The 22,269-nt window shown below is 38.2% G+C and overlaps 1 protein-coding gene across 1 annotated transcript in view; it reads left to right on the top strand.

The window, feature by feature from the left end:
• Positions 1-21,172, top strand: part of pdlim2 (PDZ and LIM domain 2 (mystique)) — a 41,194-nt gene extending 20,022 nt beyond the window's left edge. The window contains exons 7-10 of the mRNA XM_008419048.2: positions 12,436-12,554; positions 17,014-17,162; positions 17,337-17,448; positions 20,059-21,172. Of these exons, the coding sequence (XP_008417270.1) occupies positions 12,436-12,554; positions 17,014-17,162; positions 17,337-17,448; positions 20,059-20,251 (573 nt within the window). The 3' untranslated portion in view covers positions 20,252-21,172. The remainder of the gene's footprint in view (positions 1-12,435; positions 12,555-17,013; positions 17,163-17,336; positions 17,449-20,058) is intronic.
• The last annotated feature ends 1,097 nt before the right edge of the window (positions 21,173-22,269 follow it).

The raw sequence follows: 22,269 nt of genomic DNA, 5'->3' as shown, positions 1-22,269 counted from the left end.
TATATATATATGTCCTAATAGTGTGGAATCTCACTGCACCTGGTACCTTTAGGTAATGTTTTCTGCTCAATTTATAAGGATAGGAGGGGTTTTTTACATGAAGGAAAGCAGTGTTGTTGAGTATTATTAATCCCCTGTGTTGTGTTTTCCAGTTATCTGATGGTAACTGCAATGTTTCTCAATGAAAGCAATAGTTCTTGGGGAATTATGAGCTGCTATAGACCAGCTTTTACCACTTTTATACTCGAGCCCTGGAGTCAAAATGAGTGCACACTATTTAAACACAATCTTTCCTTATCTCTCATGATTCAAACGCCAACCATTTACTCAGCTGGGTGATTTGAGGTCAGTATAATTTAAACAACGGAGCCCTTTGTCACAGTCTGAACAAAAAAATTTGTTTTATAAATGTTGCAATGATTGAGTCAAGTTGTTTTGATAAACCTGTTTCCCTTTTTATATCTTATAAAAGTTTTTTTGAAATCAAAGTGGTTATTTAAATGTTTTTAATTAAATATTCTGATACTAATTTTTTTTTTAATTGAGACTTTACATTTGAAAGTTCAGCGACTTAAAAGCACAACTCATCTTTTTGAGAAGCGATTTATTGAATTCAGTGGACTTTCTCCGTTTGACCGGGAATGATCTAACAAAAACATTGTGGTGCATTTTGGGAACTGTAGGAATTTTCCATGCAGCATTTTGACTTTAGGCCAGGACAGATTGGTTTGTTTAGTTGCTAAAAAAGTATTTGCCAGCAGCTGGTTTGCTACATCTTCTTTTTAAGCACAATTGTGCAAATTGTGGCTCGACTTACCATCAGGCTTGAAATGGTTCCTTCTCTAACTAAAGCCTTAAGTAACCCACTGAAATATTGGAGTAGGGCTTTTTTGGCATTTAAAACCACATTCAAAAACCCACAGTGGAGTTCAGCTTGATGTGGCTTTCTGCAAATCCTGGAGGAGAGAACTGGAAGTCCGCCATCTTAAGGTCACATTAAGAGCTATGTTTTGGTGGAAGGACTCATCAGCGAGCTTTTTGGGAGGAAAACTGCTCAGACTAGCATGTTTTTTGATATTAACAGAGTTTCTATTTAATCCGTTTTGTGTCTTTAGCTATTCTTGCAGCGAAATCCTTATGGTCCTTTGTCCTAAAGTATATTTTTGTCACCAACTTTATTTCATCTAATAATGCGCTACCAAGTATTTCATTTATTGTATTTTAATATACATTTAGATTTTGTTTTACCTGACTCGGTGGTATGATTGATCACTACCTTGTTGTGACGGTGAACCTCCTGCTTCAGCTCCATACGAGTAGATTTCTTTCATATGGCTCGTTTGGGGGAAATGACTGGGAAGATTCCTACCATGGCTTCATTGTGCATTATGCTGCTCAGGCTGGCAGAAACACTGCAGCCCACTGAGTGTGGAGATGTGGAGAGTCCATGACAAGGCCTTCTGTCCTGCGTGAAAGGTGCACAGCCCTGCTGTATCAGGTGATCAAGCTCGCTGAAAAAGCCCCTAAAAGGTTTTCCACCCTTCACTTGGCTTCCTGAGCGGAGAGAGTAGGATGCGCAACAAGATCCCCTGTTTTCCATGGTGTTGGATAGCTTGAGAAAAAGCCCTTTGACAATAGTGGCTGTGATTGCTGTGGAAGCCTGGTGCTGCTTTTCCCGGGTGTCACAAGGCTTGTTTTTGTGCGCTGAGCAGAGAAAGGGGAGGCGACTGGAGGGGGGTTGAGGTGGAGCAGAATGGACACCAGGGAGCCTCCTGACATTCCCAAGCTGTCCTTAATGTGAAATGTTCCTAATTTGGATTTTACTGTGCCTGCAGCATTACACAGAACATGTGCAGAATAACCTGAAAGGCGTAAGATTTCTTGCCTAAAACTAGTACTGCATGTTAAGACCTGGGTCTTGACTTTTTAATGTATCTAGTGCTTTGTGAATATATTCATGTTCCAACTTTTCCTCTTTTTTTTTTTTTTTTACCAATGTGCAACCACAAAAAGATAGCCAGGCTACGTTTGACTTTCTGTTGTCACAAAAAAGCATTTTTTACTCATTCAACTTTGCAGCACAGCATCTAGATGTGCCAGGCTTGTTCAGACTACACCAAAAGACTGGCAGTTCTAATTGCAGAAAAGTGTTGTATATATATTGACTCAGACTGGCTGATTACAATGCACACCACAATTTTAGATTAAAAAAAAGTGAATTTGAGGAGAACTACAACTAGTTTTCAATGCAGTAGTTTGCATTTGTCTGTCACACACAATCCTCCAATATACAATGAAGACTGTAATCAAAATGTGGAAGTTCAAAGGGTATAAATACCTTTGCAAGGCACAGTCTGTTCTTCAGTATTGGAAGTATCAGTCCTGCTAAAGTGTCCTGAATCAACCAAACTCTGCAGCTTCAATACAAATTCTAACCTCATAGATTTGGATGTGCTGCATAATATTAAAGGAAGTGTCTATGTGGGGAAAATAAAGTTTAAATTTCAGTCCAGTATTGATGGTTTTTGACATGCATGGTGTTTTGTCTTGTCATGCCAGGATGTGCTTGACTTGTTGTTTTTTTGCAGACTTTAATATCTGCCTGCTCATCACTGAGTCAAAAGGTAAATATTTCCTAGATTCCTGTAAACAGATCGTATCTCAGGCAGCTGGCGACTGTCATGATTCAGAGCATTTGTTTATATCATCAAGAAGTGGCCACAATGAGATGTTGATTGCACTGAACAGGGCCAAAACAAAACGACTTCTCATGAGACATGAACCATAACTCGGTCATTATGTCTGAGCTCCCGGTCTGTGTTTTTAAGGATCCATTTTGAGGTTAGGAAGGCTTGCCTTTGTGGCTCGCCTGATGCTGCGCTGTGACACAACAGTCGCTGTATAACTATTCCTTCAAGCGCAGCACGGCCAAATATGTCAGGGTGACACACGCTTTTAGATAATTGTAGACCAAACATTTCCTCTCTGCTAAATTCAACTTATTTCTCTTGGCATTGAAATGTGTCACCAACAAGCACTTTGTCCAAAGATGGAGGGGTCAGCAACTCCATGAATCGCGTCGCGTACATGTCCAGAGAATTTTAGCAGGCACAGCAGCATAAGGCTTTGTGTTGGTCCATTTTCAAGGTTATGGTGGTGCAAAGCTGTGTGGTCTTTGCTTTGAAACAAACCTTTGAAAAGATTCAGACAGAGAAAAAAATAGATCTGTGGTAGAAAATGTTTGCTGTTACTTGAGGAAACCTGAGATAAATTCACTTTGCTGGAGTTTCTCGTTTGTCACAAAGTACACAAATGCACATGTTTTGCTTGACGATGATGGCTCTGAATGATCTACTATTTCAGGTCTGCTATGCCTGCTCTTCCTGTTTGGTTTGGCATGTTGTTGGGGGGGGTAAGCCAAGCCAGTGTCCAGGGAATGCTACTGGCTGTGGTTTTGGTGGATGGATGTTTTCTTCTCCTCTGCACAGTGAGCTCTGTGACTGGCCAGTGAGAGGCCTTTTCACGTGGACTGCAAGCCTTTAAGCCTGGGTCTATTGTGGCCACTCCATGGGCAGCATGCCTCTCCTCATCCCCTCTGACTGATGAGCCTGTCTGTTTTCCTTTCCCCTGGAGTGGAAGAGCAAACTGGGTCCCTGTTTGGTTCCCTGAGCTTTCCAGCCCTCCGGGTGTGCACATGAGGAATAGCTGGCCTTTTGCGTTTTATTGGGAGCTGTTGGTGGGAAGGAGAGGGCTCTTTTTGTGAGTCGGTGCCGTTTACAAAGGTGGTTGAGGGGCGATTCATCATTCCAGAAGCCGTTCTCGAGGCAACATCATTAATAAGGAATCCTCAATGTATTCATTCCAACAGAAACAGACTTTATGTCCTGTAGTTTTATAGTGGAGAACATCTATATTTTAGAACAATGGTTTTTGTTGGTCATAAATCGTTTTTATAGTTGGAAGACACTTGCACTTTAAACTGGACAAAATTTGATGCGGATTTGGATTTGAAACTTACACGTAGTTGTGTTTAATTAAAGTTAGTGAAGCATTTGAGCTTCAGCAGAATAACTTGCTACATTTTGATGCTGATAAATACGGTGGTGAACACTACACACCTTTTACATAGAGATTTTATGAGACTTAAATTAAACGTAAACAGACTGATTTCTGCAGATTTTTGGTCAAAAAACTTAAATTATTCATCATACTCAACACTTATACCTGATGTGGGATACCAGGTCTGATTGGTCAAACCAGTTGTGTAAAAATACACAAACTGTCATGAAGAATATGATTTACCATACCAGTTGATGGCTGTAATGAGGCAATTTGTTGTTTGAGTTTTAAGAGCAAGAAAATGAGAAGGAAGTAAACTAACATGACTGATGATCTGCCATCACTTCTTTACTTTTCCTCTTTGACTATTCCAAATGACCTAAAAATAAATAAATATTGGTCGTGTTTAGAGTCTTTCCAAGAAGCTAGCACGTGTATTTTCTGAAAACATTTCCTGTGTCTCACCTAGTCTTTTTATCAGACGTGGATGTGGTCAGATCTGTAATCAGCTCAGTGTATGGGTCTGCAGTCTCCAGATTTGGTTTAAAATATACAAACCTGTTTAACTGAGACTTTGAATGTACATTTTACAGTTTTTTTTTTCTTCTAACAGATTTTCATGCCAACTGCCCTTGCCATCTCTTTCCAGTTAGTTCAGGCTTGGCTTGCTTGGAATCATGCATACAATATGACAGAAAAGCTTTTAGTGTGTTTTTAGCTTCAGATAAAACTGTAGGATGTATACATCTGGCTAAAATACAGATGTTTCATTTAGAGACTAGGAGAAGGTTGAGGTTTCAGGATGCCCAGGTTTACGAAGTCATGATAAGAAATGCACAGTCAGTCGTACTAATCCTGGTCTGCAGCAGTTTTAATTGCTCATGTTGTTTAGTGTATGGTGTAATTTGTTTTTTGATACTGTGCAAATCTAAAATTTATATGTTTTAAAGATGGGATTAAGTTGTTTTTTTGTGATTTTGTTGTAGCTGATGGGAAATGTCTTTTTAATATTTGTTTACTTCAAAATGTTATGCATTCCTTTCCCCTATCCTGAGTCCCACACAATGATTTCCATTTATAACCCACTGCTGGCTGCATGCTTGACTCAAACCTGTTGTAAACATTTACTTATGTATGCATATTTCTCAGATTTTTATTTTTTAAAATTTTTTGCAGGGTATTAAAAGGGATGGGTTTACTCCCCCATCTCTACTTGTTTTATTGTGATTTATTTACTTTTTTTTTTTTTTTACAATGAACATGTTTTGATTCTCTTTGATAAAAGTAAGGAGATTTGTGTGACCATTTATTGTCCATAATGAGCTACAGATGTGTAATGAGCTTCATATCCACTGAGGCCGTTTGGGGGAAAATTCATTGAAGTCTGGAGAAATTGTTTCCCATGGCACCAAAAATGTGTAAATAAACGTTCAGACTTGTATTTATCCCTCAGATTTTTAATGGTAATGTGTGGTAGAGGCTGACTCAGACCACCTACATTACTTCAAAGCTTTTGTTGTTCTGAGCTTCAAGAATCATATATGGTCCATAAATGAGGAACAAAATTCATAATATTAGACTCGCTGTTAAATCTATTTAAACAAACTTTTGTCTTTAAAGGAGATCTGCAAATTGCACAGTCAATGCTTCAGTGTTGCCTTGAGAAGAAGGACGTTGTCGTCATCTTTAGTCGCTCACCAACGATGGAAAAACCTTAGGTTGCTGTCCTCAGCTCTCTCCTCTTCACAGTCCTAACGTTCTTATTGTGCCACAACATATTTGCACAACAATGTTGTTGGAGATTATGCAGCATTCAGCAATTAAAAGTCTGACCCCGTGTGATGACAAGCACTTTCTTGATGTGGACAAAAACAAAGACGGAGAGGATGAGGTGAGGAGGAATCAGTTTTAGGTTGGTCTTCGTACATATGGGAATCTCATCTGGTCACACTACGTCAGCAGGTGAAAGCTCAACAGTATCTGATCCTTCTGAAAATATACTTCTTGCTAATCAGTATGACCTGATCATACTGATAATTTATTTGTTGCATCTATCGCTCACCCTTTTTCCTCCTCTTTGTGGCTAAACATGATGACAGGGCTCCTGACAATGCGGTAAATGTGTCTTGCATTTAAACTGCAGCCTGGAGAACACAGAAATACTCTAAATCTCACAGCAACATGTTTAAATGAGATTTCCAAGTCTTTGTTTCATGTCAGTGGGCACAAGTTCATTTGGCTCAAACTGTATGGGTCTGTTACTGAGCCTTTACTGTTCTCCAGTTAGCCTTCTTGGTATCTGCTGAATTTCATGTTCTCACTTGCTTTCTTGAAGCCTGAACCTCGCTGGTACTAAAAATGGTATCTAACGCAGTGTTTTCTGTACAGCTTGGCTGTAATTGGTGCGGTGCTTTCACTGATTGGAAAAATATTTAAACACCCTGCTAGTCACCAGTCAGAATTGTGAAGCTGAAAATTGTGAAAGTCCAGTCACCAGTCTATGCCTCTTCCATTGTCTTTAGAGAAATTATCAGATTTTTGTCCTCGGACCTAAGTAGGTTTTGGTCGATTATTGTTGATGTATAATTTAAATTATAGATAGGTGTGAAATGGCACGTATTACTTCTTATGCACATTGTAAAGTCATCCTGTTATCTTCCCTCCACTGTTCATGCGCCCTCTTAAGTTTACACATGTGTTTTATATCTGCAGCAGTCAGATGGTGTATGGTTGTGAATGAATGGGGTGAGATGGATGTATTAGCCCTTTTAGCCCAAAGATCTGCCACACTTAGTTCACTTTTCAATAACAAAGAATAGTCATCTTTTGCCCAGAATTCATATGTGGGACACTTTAAAGGATTGAAAAGACTTTGTTGTGCTTTGAAAACTTAATGTATTGCTGTAATAGTTGGACACTGCACTGAGGTTATAATGGATACCTTTGATAGGAAATAAAATAGTAGTTCATGAGAAAATCTAAATATTTTTAAGCAGTTTTTTGGGGTTTTTTCCCTGTGTGTTGGACTGACTCGTTTCAAGTAGCTTTTATCTGAGCTGTCTTTGGTTTGGCATCTAGCTCAGTGGAAGGTAATTGCTGGTCTGAACTACTGGGACTGTATGTTATACAGTATTATCTTCTTCCTGCTGTCTGTGTTTATCAGGGTTCCCTTTAATATTAGCACCTTGTGCCCAACAAACAGTGGTCATGGTTTGTTTAGTGATATAAAGAGTCCCTTTGTAGATTTTCTGGCAGATCTTAAAAAACAAAGATTTGCATACATTAAGCTCTGTTCCTCCAGTCCAATAGAAATGATGGGTTCAGCCAGATCATTCTGCTGATGTGGTATTACCACTAGATGCTGGGTAGATGGATCTGATAGTGTTATTATGTACACAAGACTTCACTGCGCTAGTAGTTTTATATTTGCAATAGAGACTACACTTTATGACTCCTGTAAAGATACATCAGTAGGATGTTACATTTCAGAAGTTAATGATGTTTGAAGTGAAGATTTGCCTTTTATAGCAATTATGTTTTTCTTATAAGGTTTGAAAATGGCAACCGTTTCCAGGTTCAGTTTTCACATGCAGTCTCTCAGTAACAATGGATGAAGTAAAGGTTACTTGGCCTTAATCTTCACTCAAGACCTTTTACCAAAAGTAGACTGTTGGGAAACGGCATGCACTGCTCCAATTTACTCCAGAACCTGCTGTACTGCTGGACTCATGTCTGTGGTGAATGCAAAATCATCAGTTATCGCACCCTCTCACAGCAGTGCTAGTCTTCCCAAAATACGAACTGCTCTAGGCATCACTCCTATGCTGCAGCCAATGCCCTGTAATTGAAGCTGCAGGGTGGTAATGATGATGCAAAGTGGTTTGCTTGGAGCCAGACTGAAGTCTCATCTGCTGGCACTGTCCCCAGTGTCTCCCATCGGTCTCAGACAGCCACCCTTTTACTACAGTTTATCATTTTCTCTGTGTTTGGGGCTTGTATTTTGTATATACATCTTTTGAGTAGTGTGCAACATGCAAACTGGCATCCTTATTGATTTGGAGGACTGCAAGATTCCAGCTTGAAATGGTTTTCTGAAAGAAGCTATTCAAACATGTTCTCTTTTCATGGATGAGTAGAGTATAAATTAAATAAAGGGATTATTCAAATAAATATTGGACAGGGGAAACATCTTTTCTGCAGCTGTCTTTGCAGCACCAACCACAATTTATGGAAAAGATTTTGGAGTTTGAAAAGCAAAAAGTTGCTTCAAGTTTTTTTTTTCCTTTGGCCAAACTCCACACATACAAATTTTAAAAAATTTCAAACAATTGTTCTTCACAACCATGAATATAAAGAAAATCATGGTTGTCTCATTTTGAGATCTGTTTATTCAGAATGAACTGGAAAATGTGATTCCACCTTTCCCCAAAGTCACCATCTACTTTTCTCATTAAAAACTGTCAAAATAAAGATGTGACTGATGTGACCTCTAATTTTAGTGATGCCATTTGTAAAAGACCTTATCATATTATAAAAACATACTTATGTTTTCTAATGTATGTGCTCTCATTCCTCTAAATGTTTGTGGGTTGTAAAGTGAAAAGCGGTATGTGTTGTTGGATGTGCAACTTGAAGCCAGGGCAGCATACCAGAGACTTGCCCTAATGATCTTGGGTTTGTTGACTATGAACTTCTGATTACAGTTCTGTACAGCTTTAATCAAAGCTTCCTCCTCTTGGCAGCCACAGGAACCACTGAAAACTGGCTGATATTCCTCTGCGTTCTCTCCCATCTATGGCCATGTTGCTATCCAATACAAAAAAAAAGCAACAAAACAAACGGGCTTCCCTACTTTAGCCAGCACCCCTCCCCAAGTCTGGATAGATAAAAGAAAGGGACATTGTAGGCGGTGCCAAGGTTGGAGATTGCAAAGGTATTGTAGCTTTAAATCAACCATGAGTAATACATTTGAATGGAGCAGTAATGTCTGGAGTTGTAATGAAGGTTCCTACAGTTTAAAAGTATGTCAACTATGCCATTGTTACTGGGCTCATGTTCTAGTGCTGGATTCTGCAAAATGGTTAATGATGATGAGGTTCCTGCTTTAGTTGTGCAACTTTTAGTTTTTTATTCAAAGTAAGTGGGAAAACATGCATTTTTCTTTCCAAAAACTACAATTATACTAAAGGGAAACATCAAGGGAAAACTTAAAAAAAAAAAAAAAATCATGGCCAAAAATTCTTGATTGTTTTCCTGCCATGAACATTCAGGGCCTTAATGGGAATTCAGGGTTGTAGGAGAGACGCAAAAAAAACTACATTGTTTGTGATTTGTTGATTTTTACTGAGCGCTTTACTGGACGAGCGACTTTGGACAGATGCTGACATGGATTCTGAAGCTTCTTCATCAAGTCCAAAGAACATTTTCACTTACAAAAATGTAGCTGTAGAAGGTTTGACCATCATATTGCCCAAAATTATCCTTACCCAGGGAAGGTTTTAATTGAAAGTTTTCATTCAATCAATAAGAGTTTTTTTCTGACAGAAAATGAGAAATAAAATCTGACCAGTATGTTTGCAGCCAAGAATCCACTGTAGTTTGTATCCCCAAACACCCGTTTTGATCTCAGATGCATCTTAATATTTGAAAGATTTTTTATCAGTGTGTTAGAAACATTCAATGAATTCAGTCCAAATTGACATATCAGGTAGTTGTAGCAGATTTTTCTGCTGCACATTGGTGATGCAAAACTGCCATTCCACCACATTTCAGTAGATCTCTTACTGTGAACACCACTTGAGCACGGTGAACATGTGAAGTCTTTTTTTATGTTCAATAATTGTTTTTGTTTTTTTTAGCAAATTGTATCCCACCTGTTCAGCTGTTGTGTTCTTCTGCCACTGAATCTCTTCTGCTTCAAGGTTCAGCATGTTGTGCATTCAGAGATGGGTTTTCTGCGTTCTTTGGTTGGTATGATTGATGATTTAAATCACTGTTGGCTTTTTTCATCTCAAGCCAGCCTACCCATTCTCCTCTGATAAAAGCATGGCATTTTCATCCTTACAACTGCTGCTCGCTGGAAATTTGGCAGTCTGTTTTCTGTGAACCTAAGCGATAGTTGTGAAGGGAAAATCCCAGTAGATCAGCGATCTCTGAAGTACTGAGACCAATCTGTCTGCAGTCATCAACCATTAAATCCCTTTCCTTATCCACATTGTTGGGCTTATGCTGAACTTCAAGTTTCATTCACCACATCTAGATGCTTAAATACACTAAGTTGGAAGCAATTTTCACTGTTTGTGTTAACAAGTAATTGAACAGATATGTGCCTTTAAAGTGGCTGTTTTTTCCCCCACTCTTCAGCTTTTCTGTTGCGTTCATTGCATTTCTCTTTACTCGTATAGATTACATTCTTAGACTGTAGATCTTGAAGATCCACGGTTATGTAAGGTCCACCTTGTTTGCATTAGCAGGGATTTATATCCACATACTGTTGGACTTTAGTTGGTCTATCTCAAAAAAGTCTCTAAAGCATGTGTGTCCATCAGGTATATGAACTTTAGATTGCTTCGCAGCAGGAGAGCAAACGGATGGGTAGTTTTGTAGTCTGAAGGATTCCCTCAGTCCTGAGTCATATTACTGGGTTTATATGGAGGGAAAAAATTCGAAGGGAGCCGTCCCAATGATCGTTTCTGGTAAAAGCTTCCTGGCATCCACCACTAATCTGCCCACTCTGGAAAGAAAAAAAGAGGAGGGAAATTGGACTCGATTGAGAACAGAGCTATTGTTCAAAGACCTGCTGAATTGGAAGCGGGTGCTGGCATCAACCACAAAAATCATCCATTTCATCCGTGCCACTGTTTCTGTCGGGTTCCACCATCAGCTCTGACTGTAGCCTGAAAAGTTGGGTGGAGTCATTTTCTCTCTTGGATGGAGCCCGTGCAACACTGATGCCAGCTGGTGACTGTACCGGGAGAAAAACTCGCTGAGCTTTATTGTGCAAGATGTTTTCCTGAGTTTTTATTAGTTTTTAGGGACTATGAGGACTGTTACTCAAACAATTCCTAGGCTGAAGTTTGGATATATTTTGCTTTTGATTAACCTTGTCTGTTACGGTGAATAAAAATGCTTTTATGCCTCAGGAGGTGGTCAGCTTTACAGGTGGACATGGTTAGAAAGGAGACGGCCTGATAGTAGTGAAATTCCTGACAGTAAAAGTGTCCTGAATGATGAATGTACTGAGTCTTTGTCCTGGGGTTCAGAGTGTACACACATGTAGTTTGTTATTTTAACATAACCTACTAATGCTAATATAATTTAACAAGTCAACCATTGCTCTTAATGCAAGAATAACTTCATGCTTGGGTGTCTTTTTATGCAAGCAGCTGAGGCATCGATTCACATCTGTCGAAATGCATTGTTCATTAGCTGATGGTATTCACTTGGTATGTGGCGCCCTCTTCTGGTAGGAGAACGTAATTCATGTAATGAATCAACATTCTCTCCTGATTGGTCCTGATGTAAAACATAGCTTCATAATACTTGCAGCACTGCATCTCTGACCTCCGTTTGAAAACTATTAAAGTGCATAAAAACATATTTATAAAACCGATACTGTTATTAACGCAGAACATTTGGAGTGGTTAAAACTAGATGATGGAATGAAGCAGGTTTCTTGCTATAAAAGGTGATCAAGATTTAAAATGTTGATGCAGGCTGCTGATTCTCATCAGCAAAGCAGAGATGGATGCTGGTTGTTAATAGAAGCTCAGGATATCAAAACAAAGTCAGATGTATTGTTTTTGCTGGATGAAACTGTAATGTGCTTCAGTCAGAAATGATGATGTGTAACCTCTATTGTTTTGTATGCAGTACATGGGTTATCATTGTCTTTGATTTTTGGATCACATAGCTGTGTTTTTAGGTTATGACTGACATCATCTCAGCTTTAGAAGCTGATAGAATCAGGACTTTGCTTTCTGCGTGAGCGTATCAGAACCGGTCCGCCTTCTTAAAGCCTCTACATACTCCACAAGAAGAGATAAAAAATTTCTTTAGCTGGAATGAACAAAGTTTGTTCTTTGCAGGACATTTCATACTTTTGCACAGCACTTATGTGCTCATAGGCCCCTCTCTCTTCAGTGTTTTAGTATAGTATCTACGCCCAATTCTAATTTCTGATAAATCACACATTTGTCAGGCATCGCAGAAGAAATGAGTTGATATGCTGATGAACTGCAAGAAGAGAGATGTAATTTTGCTCTTACACCAGTGTTGGAGAAAACAGATTTCTATGTTTTCACAGTCTATGTGTAAGTCTTTCATCTGTGCTATTTGCTTTTGTGTCATTGTACCTTTTTTTTTTTTCTCTTCTAGGAGTTTTTTCCTTCTGACTTCAGACACCCTTCTGGGTCCAGCAGGACACCAACCCCACCTGGACGCTACTCACCTCACAGCCCCACTGACCGCGATGTTCCCATGTCCCCCAGGCGCAGGTAAACACTCTTGATATCGTCACTTAGTTTTTATTTACTCCCCATTTTGTGACCAAATGCTGCTTGTTATATTTCATATAAAAACCATTGAACTTTCAAATAGAAATTTTATTAATTCAAAAAAGCAAAAAATTCCATAATTACAATTGAAAATTACTCTAACTCCTTGTTATTTTTTGGCTCAACAAGGCTTTATGTAGTTTTATATAATGAATTTGCAAAAAGCATTGGATTTTGAAATATTAATGAAATAATAAATCAAATTCTAAATGTGCTTTCTTTGAGATGCCTTGAAAGTGACAAATGTTTGAAATGTAAATATTTAATTAGAAAAGTTGTTTTTAATTAGAAATACAAATTTGAACAGCTTGAAGAAAATTAGTAAAATAAAAATAATCTTTCAACAGATCTTAAGTCAAGCAATCAATTAGAATTTGCTTTAATTGCAGAGTTTATGTGCATAAACAAGAATGTAGCTACATATTAACTTTAGAGGAGGTTAAAGAACTAAAGAACACCATGTGCTTTATTTTTTTAAACATATTGAAAATATACTTTTTACCCCAGAGTAAATGACAGATGACAAATAAATGTCTTGATATTTGATGAAAAACAAAACGGTGTCATTTTTCCAAGTACAGATACCCATGTGAGTGAACCTAAATAATAAAAAATATAATTAATCTTGATTTCTTTATCTTTCCAGCTGTATGAGGAAAATCTTTCTATGTGAACAGCAGAGAAATAGTTGATTCCTTATATTTCCAGTCAGTCAGTGAGAAGATATAAATGATATGCTGACCTAAACCTAAATCGCAGGATCTTTCTTCTGTATTTTTACCATAGGGCTGACGGTGATAATTCATCATCTCTGATGATGTTGGTCAAGAAAATGCCTGCAAAATTCTGGTGTGAAAGCCACTCAGAATGATGGTCTTTATTTTTATGTTGCTTTCTCAGATATATATCTAGTTTTAAAAATGCAATTTATATGTTTGTCTAACTTTTTTTTTTCTTTGATTAAAAATATATCTTCTGGAGACGTTTTCTCCTACTTTAAGCTAATTCTTCTCTTAAAGGCTTGTGTGGAAAATGGTTTAAAACTGGAATCAATTTCAATGTGAATCAGTTAATTTAATGATTTTGTTGTTCAGCTATGCAGCTGATTCTTTATTCTCATTATGAGCATCCTGGAACTTTCTAACAGCTTCCATGTTTCAAACATCTGACTGAACTGCAGTAATGAATACTGATAAAAATGTTCAGCCTTTGGGAAGCTCTGTACAGTTTCACTCTGCAGAGTTTCGGAGCCACACCCTTGGAGTTGATGGAGCCGTAATTTGACTCATTTTCCAGTATTCAGATGCTGCCTTCTGAACTTTGGAATATATTTTAATGTAAAAAAAAAAAAGTTTCTTGTAGTTTCTTTTCTAATCCTTTTGTCCACACATTCTGCTGCAGAAGCTGGTGTCTGTGTTTTGACAGTGCAGGATGGTTGGTTTTGGCCCTGGCTCTCTACTGGTTAACTCGGGCTACCCACAGGTCATGTCTGCAGCTGCAAGTCCTGTCCAAGAACTTGATATTCCCCAAAAAAGAGCAATTACTTCTCCCCCTGATCGGCCCCCTGTCTGTAGCCCCCAGCCAGCACAATAAGCCTCTCCCCGTTTCTCTGCAGCCAATCAGAGAAGCGGTGACGCCTCCTTCATGCCGCGTGGCCAATGAATTTCAGCCCGGGGCACACCTTTCAGTCACAATCTTGTTTTTCTGTCTCGTCTGGTTCACAGTGAAGTCTCTGCTAATATTAGTTTTTATTTTTTCCATGTTCTGAGTTGATTCACAGACTTAGAAATTACAGGGGTTTTTTTTGCGGAGTTCTGCTTTTCCTGTGACTTTTTCTTCTTTCTGAGGTGAGTCATTGAGTTGTCATTTATATTTTAATTCAGCACAAAAGTTGGATTTGTTTGCTTTCTGCCAGCAGGAAATTAGGTCCAGACATTTAGCAGTTTTATCTGTGTTTTGACTATGTTCTTGTTGAGTCTGCACTTTGACTAAATTATTATTACTTCTCTGCAGCTTTGTGTCAGATGTAGATTGTCTACGCAAGTGCTTGTTACAGATTTGATAATATTTAACTCCACTCAGCGTTCAGGAAGTATCGGTGTATTTGGACGTTTTAAATCTGTACATTTTTAATCACCTAGTGTCAGTGTATTTGACTGCTTGTTGGTGTGTGTTGTCTGTTCCTGTGTTTTTCAGCTGTTTTGTGACTGCATGTTGGAATAATGTGAGAGGAAAAGGGGGAAATGGGTAGCTTTGGGTGGAGCTGTGCATGTGGAAAACTTGGAGGTCGTGCTTCAGAGGTCTGTTTCCAATCTGGACCTCTGCTCATTGATGCAGAGGAAAAGCCCAAAGCATGTTTGTTTTTTTGTGTTCTGTTGACATCATGTTGATGCAGAGTCCTGTCTAAAGCTGATGGAATTCAGACAAACAAGCATACAAAAAAGAAATAAAGGTCTCAGTTGTCTCAAACTAATTTGAAAGCCTAAATACAAAATTGTTAGACGAGTAAAGATTCCGCTCCATTTATCATCTTAGCTGTGAAGGACATGTTTGTAGATTTGTTAAAACAAGGATATCAAAGATTTTCAAGGACTTGAGGCCTATGCCTATTTGCAGCTGCAAGATTAATAAAATATTTAGATTTGGCTAATTTGACATTAGTCTGAAAATTAAGTAGACTATCTTTCAAAATTTCAAATGAAACCTGTAATTTATCTTTTTTCCACCTCCTCTCAGCGAGTCTACATTAGACGTCTAAGTGCACGAGTGGTTTCATTAAGCCACGGCTCTAGAAGTTTCTTATTTGAAGTATTTATAATTTTCAAGGGAGCTACCATGTTTAAAGCATTTAAGCATACTTTGTTAAAATTTAAAATAAGGCCTTCAATATTAGAATTGCTATCAATAGTGAATGTAGTATTAGCAAGGTCAGCATTTAGTTTAAGAGCAGCATCAGAGTTTTTAGTACGAGGAAGTAAAGGTTTAGTGTTCTTTGTGTCCACAGAACGTGAAATACGAATAGAAAATAAAACGGGCGAATGATCAGAAATAAAACGGGCAATGATCATTGAAGTCTGAAGGACTGACACTAGGTGAAGTCTGAAGGACTTCAATGATATCTAAGCAAAGTCCATGTGGTAACACCAAATCCAGAGTATGTCCCTTTAAGTCTGTTGGCCCAACTACAGATTGTACAAAATGAAATGAATCAATCAAGATAATCCTTCTGGTGAAGTCCAGAGGTACAAAATACAACAATTCTTTGTTGTATTTTTTTGAGTCCTCCACCAGAGGTTTATCTTGATTGATTTATCTTGATTGATTCGTTTCATTTTGTACAATCTGGTGAAGTCCTTCACCAGAGGTTTATCTAGACGCCGTACATGTATATTGAAATCGCCTCTGATTAAAATGTGGTCATACTCTAATGTAATCCATGCCACAAGTTCTGAGAATTCATGAATGAAATCCTTGTTGAACTTTGGCGGATGGTAGACCACCACACACAAAATTGGTTCCGGTAATTTCACTTCAGAAACTTGGAGCTCGAAACTGGAAAAATGATTGTATAGGTGATTGTTGGCAGTGGAAACAGGATTTAAAAATTGTAGCCAGACCTCCACCTTTACCAGTCAACCGGGGAGAGTTTATAAAAGTCCAGTTCTTGAGGTAGAAGTTCAGAGACCGGGAACAACCTGATATATATATTATGTTTTTTATAGATAGAATTTGTCTGAAAGAAGAGAATTTTAATATTTATGAAGAAATGCATGTCAAAATAATTTACATATTATATAATCATAAGTGGAAATCCTTTTTTTTATTTTTTTATTTTTTATCAAGTTTACCAATATGCTTCTAAGAAATAATCAAAGCATGACCAAAATCAGCCTTCGAAACGCTGTCCTTCGCTGATCCTTTGCTGATATTACATTGACAAGCTTGAGCTGCAACCTGCTATTTTGAAGGTGAGCTCACTGAAACGTTGAAGATTCTTCATGCAACACGTGTGTGTTGATGGCTAACTCTCCAGGTATTTGCTGAGAGTGGCAACAGGTTGGACAGCCTGTCAGGTTTCGTTCTCTGATTCTGAGCGACGAGTTGTCAACAAGCGCAAGGCACCAAACACCTGGCCTGACAGGAGAATACCTGCCCAACCAGTTCCTGCCAACTGCAAACACTCGCGTGTACCTATAGCTTTTGATATGAGGAACCAGTGGGAGGGACAGACGATTATTTTATTTCTTTGTTGTATTTTTTGTAGTTCTTTATTGAAACCATTGTGAACACTACTTGGAAAATCTTATAGGATTATGATACGTTTGGGGGGAAACTAGTTTGGCCTCGGGTTTCTGGTGTTTAATAAACTGTGATCTGTTGTTCTGCTTTCCCTCTGCAGTAGTTCCAGTTCTGACTTTGCCATGCAAAGGTTTGACAGGAACTCTGAGGTGTACAAGATGATCCAGGAGAACAAGGAGTCCCGCACTCCACCTCGTCAGTCCAACACCTTCAAAATGCTGCAAGAAGTGCTGGAGGCTGATGAGAAAGGTTAGAAGCATGTGGATTTGCAACTCTGTGGGAGATTTACATCAGTCATGAGAATTGGTTTGTTTTTTTTTCTCTAAATTTGAATGTGGGGAAATGGAAGAAAAAAAGTTGAAAAAGCATGTTGTCAGAATATCTTTTATCAGCAGGTTTGTTTATATCTGTGTTTGTCTTCAGAGGCAGCCCTGCGGTTTCCGGGGAAGCTTTCCCCCAACCCACCGAAACAGAGCTCATCTGTTGCAGGAGTCAGCAAACACCATACCTGTGAGAAGTGTGGCACAAGCATTGTGTAAGTCCTCCTGCAGTTTTATTACCACTGAGGCAGTGTATGTTTTCCACCAGAGGTTATGCACACACACACACACACACACACCAATCTTAATGCAGCATTGAACTTTTAATAATGTATTTGAACAGTTATTTATCAACAGTTAAAGGAGTATACAACATAAAAAAATCAACTAACTTTATAAACAAGATGTGCTTAAGTTTAAGTTTGTTTTGCAATTTTTCCTCTAATCCAGATGAGGTGAAAACTAAAGAAACTCACACATCCCCATTGATATGGATGGATAAATGTCCTATAGAAAAGACTGGCTGCTTAAGCCAGTCTTTTCTATAGTTTATAGTTTTATAGTTATAGACAGGGGTGAAAGTAGGGGGGTACAGCAGGGTACTGCGTACCCCTAAATGATTTAGTGGGGGTACGCAGCACCTGCAAGAGAGGGGAGCGGCTGTCTGCTGTAAAGAATCAATTGGTTCACTGTGCAGCCATGAGTTCACCTACTAATCAGCCGTGACTGATTAGTTTTTCAAGAACAATCCAAAACACGACTTAATCAGTAAATAAATGGCTCCCCCCCATTTCATATTGTTTCTGAACTGTTCTTTGTTAGAGCAGGGACGCGATACGTCGATTGCGGAAGGTTTTGAGTCGATCTCGGCATTAGATGACAAACTGAATGCCGCCAGGACGCCGAGACCAGAACGTCCTCCTCTGGCTCCTTATCAAATTCATAACTTTATTGAAGAACAACAAAAAGTCAACAAAACGTGTTCAAATTAATGACCCAACAAAAATAATAATCTCAGTGATTATTGTTTCAACAAGGTGTTGAGCAATTCTGTGCATTTCGGTTCCATTATCAAAATAACTAGCAGAGCAGGAGTTTAAAATGAACTAATCAACCACCGCTGTGTTCATGAGAGGTTTGTTAATTATTGCAAAAATAAATATCAAGCCTGAAAACCTGATATAGTAACGGACTGAATGTTTTAAACGCAATCTGTGCTTGGCTTGAGGAGCGAGCGGTTGCCCCGCAACGAGAGAGAGAAAGAGAGAGAGGTTTTGAGTTGATCACCTGTTCGGGTTGTTTTACCTTTGCTGTGGTGCATCACAGCCGCTGTAGTTTCTGAACGTTCAATAAACGACAAACTTGGACTAATTACTTCGTTCGTCTGTGACTATATGTCATCAACAACAAACATCAAACACGGTAAATATGTTTGATTAAGTATTTAACAAACAAATGGCTTCTACCGTGATAACTATGTGAAATTAAATTGTCTAATTCAAAAATAATAGTTTTATTGCTCTCTGACATCTTGCTTTGAGCTCGGAGTCTGAGAGGCTTTTCCTCTATCAATTTTTTTTTTGCTTCTTATTTAGTGGAAATATTGATGTTGATGAGATTTTCTCCAAAATAATAACCTTTATCAACTTTTATAGCTCCACTGTTGAAAATGAGGCTCTAACATTCACAAATGACAGTCAAATAAAATCCAGTCCAACATCTGGTTTGAGGTGATTCCTCTGGAACCTGTTGGAGGAAAAATATCCCAACTTCAGAAGATGAGCTTTTAACCTAACAGAACTCTGTAGTTTCTCCTGTCGGTATGAGAGTCAGGATGAGGAGGCGTCATGTTAGGAAGAGAAGTGGAAGCTGCAGGATCTTCAGAACAAACAGGTCATGATGCTGGGCTACTGATTATCCCTCTGTCTGGACACAGGATCAATAGAACCAGTTTAAAAGTTAAAATAAATGGTTATATGCCAGACATGGAAAACTGGGATGCACTCCATGCCATGATGTTCAGAATTTAGGTCTCATGGCATCTCAAGGTGTCAACATTGCAACCAGTGGGGCTGAGGGAAATACAGCTTTATTTTGTAGCAATTAAAGAGCTACCAGCTTTTATTGCTTCGCAAAAAAATTAATCAGCACAGAAACTCCAAAGCACACAAAGAAGCAGTTATGTGTGTGTGTGTGTATGTATGTGTGTGTATACACACACACACACACACACAAGTATTAGTTTTTGTGATGATGGTTATTGTGAGAGCATGTTTTGTCTTGAGGCTTTATCAAGACAAAACATGATAATTCAAGATAAATTTGAGCCTAAATGGGAAACAGAAAATCCACAAACTCAAACTTGGGCACCCAATTCTTGTTTTTCCCAAGTTCTTTGCAGCCATTAGTTGCATCTTTCCAAATTGGAAAAAGATGTTTATATGGATCATTGAAAGCTCCAAATCAATTACATTTATGCCAAATGAGTGTACATGTAAGCTCCTCAAATTAGGCTTTAAGAGATTTTCTAAAATTTGAGGCAGTGGAACATTCATGTTTTTGGACTGAAGGTTTTGTTTTATGCATCTGTCTTTTGTATGTTTTTTTTATTATTTAATATTAAATGCACATGAAGGGGGCACCTAAAATATTGATAAACATATTTTACTTACAAGAAATAATTCAGTAAGAACTGGAAAAAGGACAAACCTTTGAATAAAAAAAAGTGGAAGACTGAATTTATCCAGCGGAACGAATCAGAAAAAAAAGACGATAAGCTGCTATTCAAATATCTAACATGTTTCCATCTCTATTCAACTCCACAGGACACAGGCAGTGCGCATCACCGACGACACCTTCCGTCATCCGGAGTGCTACACCTGCACAGATTGCGGGCTTAACCTGAAGATGAGAGGTCACTTTTGGGTTGGAGATGTAATGTATTGTGAGAAGCACGCCAAAGAGAGGTATCAAGGCCCAGGCAACTCCATTCAGACCACCGTGTCGCCCCGCCAATGAGTTGGCCTCTGCACGCCTGTTCCACTCTGCACAGAGTGCTGCTTGCCTCCTTGAAGCGCCACCTCATCTGACTCACCGATACACCTTGGAAATATTTTTTGTGGGGTTGACATTCCATTAATTTCTGATCTTTAATCTTTAATCAAATAATGCAATTTATAATATACACTTTATTGCCTTACTTGTTGTTTTATGAGAATATTTTTTCCCCAATATGGTTCAGCCTTCATGGGCTCTGTCATTCTTTGCTCACATAATACTCAGGCCAGATTTAAGAACGCAGGTGCTTAAAAAAAAAAAAAAAAAGTTGAGTAGAACCGAGGATGAAAATCGCCATCTGAATTTTCTGATTGAATAAAAAAAAGGGACCAATAACTAATCAACTCTGCATGCTGCCTTAAAGTTGTTCAGATGGTGCTGTGCGAGTGTGAGTGTGTGTGTGTGATTGCATGCTTTCCCATGCAGACACGGCTTCTGCATGGCTTCATATCGTGTGTGTGTGAATGGTTTTGTGTGTTTCCAAATGACGAAGGCAAGAAAAAAAGATGGCTGCCAAGTTATTGTAGAGATGTGGAGAGTGGCAGATTCAGGGCAAAATGCCTCTTGAATTTATCTGTTTGTAAACTGAATAGATGAGAATCTGCAAACCAAGCGGGGGGAGGGGTGTGCTTGTTGTTTGGCTCTTTTGTTAATTTAGAGGGACAAAATATCTTTTCAACATATAAATATTTTTGATATTCTTTTGATGATAATATTATAATGTGGATCATTTAAAATGTATATTGTAAGCATGGGACATTTGATGTGATAAGAATTCATAATGCAGCCCATGTCCAGTTCCAGCAGTACTCAGAGATGGACTTTAATCTTCACATTTTTTGTGGAATATAATAAAGTTGCACAACCTGAAGTCTCTCCTGATATGACTTTGAACGTCTGTTTAATGTGTGACTAAATTCCTGCCTCGTTGTTTTTATTGGAGTTATTTTGGGTAATCTTTCTTATGCATGCTTCAGTTCACAACTGCAACAATTGTGTCATTGCAACTCATAGGATTTCAATATCATTTTTTTCTTTTGTTACAGCGAAACAGTTAATTGTTAAAAATTGTTTTGTTTTGGGGTTTTTTGCTGAGGACTAAATTGTTTGACCTCATGTTCATCTGGACTCCAGTCCAGCTTACTAGACATTAAGCTGGACTGAAGGCCCTTACATTGAGAAATCTAAATATTTATTCAAACTCAATGAAGTCTGGCAGCATTAGGGTTTTATTAGTGTGAATAATATAAAGTTAATCTCCTAATATTGAATTTTAATGTAAAATATTGCTTTCAATAAATGGCTATGCAATTCTATTATTTACCACCAGAGGATGGTATTGCTGCAGTTTTGAAAGAATTCTTTTATTCCTGTGGATTTAGGGAAAGTGTGTGTAGACTCCAAGCTATTTAATCCTGTGGCAGTAAGGTCATTTTATTTATATAGCACATTTCAACAATAAGTGCTTCACATGAATTAAAAGGAAATGCAAACAAAATAACGAAAGAAAAAGAGAGCAAAAGAAAACTAATGTTGCATTTTGCAAACTTTTCAGCAAGCTTTTATAATTCAACTTGTTTTTAAATTATGGTGCTCCATTTTTTTTTAATTAAGAGGTCAGAGCTGTCATATGTCCTGTATTTGTCCTTCAATGTAACATTTTTGATCTAATCCTTGTGTGATTTTTAGTGCATGTTTCATTTTTGGCTTGTAAAGTAAAAGTGATGGAGAAGTTATTCAAGAGCCATCAGCATTTTTGACGTGCGGTCAGGAGACTCTCCAGATCCTAATCCCAATGATACAATGATAACCTGTGGTCTTTATATATATATATGTGTGTGTGTATGTATAAAGTGGATGGATCAGATGGTAACAAATTACAAATTATTTTGAGCTTTAAGGATTCAAGCTAGAAGTTGATATTCTACAAGCAAGAAAACACAAACATGATTCAAAAAGTCGATTTTACGTACCTCGTC

The sequence above is a fragment of the Poecilia reticulata genome, linkage group LG9 (genome assembly GCF_000633615.1).
Source record: "Poecilia reticulata strain Guanapo linkage group LG9, Guppy_female_1.0+MT, whole genome shotgun sequence".
NCBI classification, from domain to species: Eukaryota; Metazoa; Chordata; class Actinopteri; order Cyprinodontiformes; family Poeciliidae; genus Poecilia; species Poecilia reticulata.
Note: the sequence above shows the minus strand (reverse complement) of the source record. Positions and strands in the feature narration are given on the sequence as shown.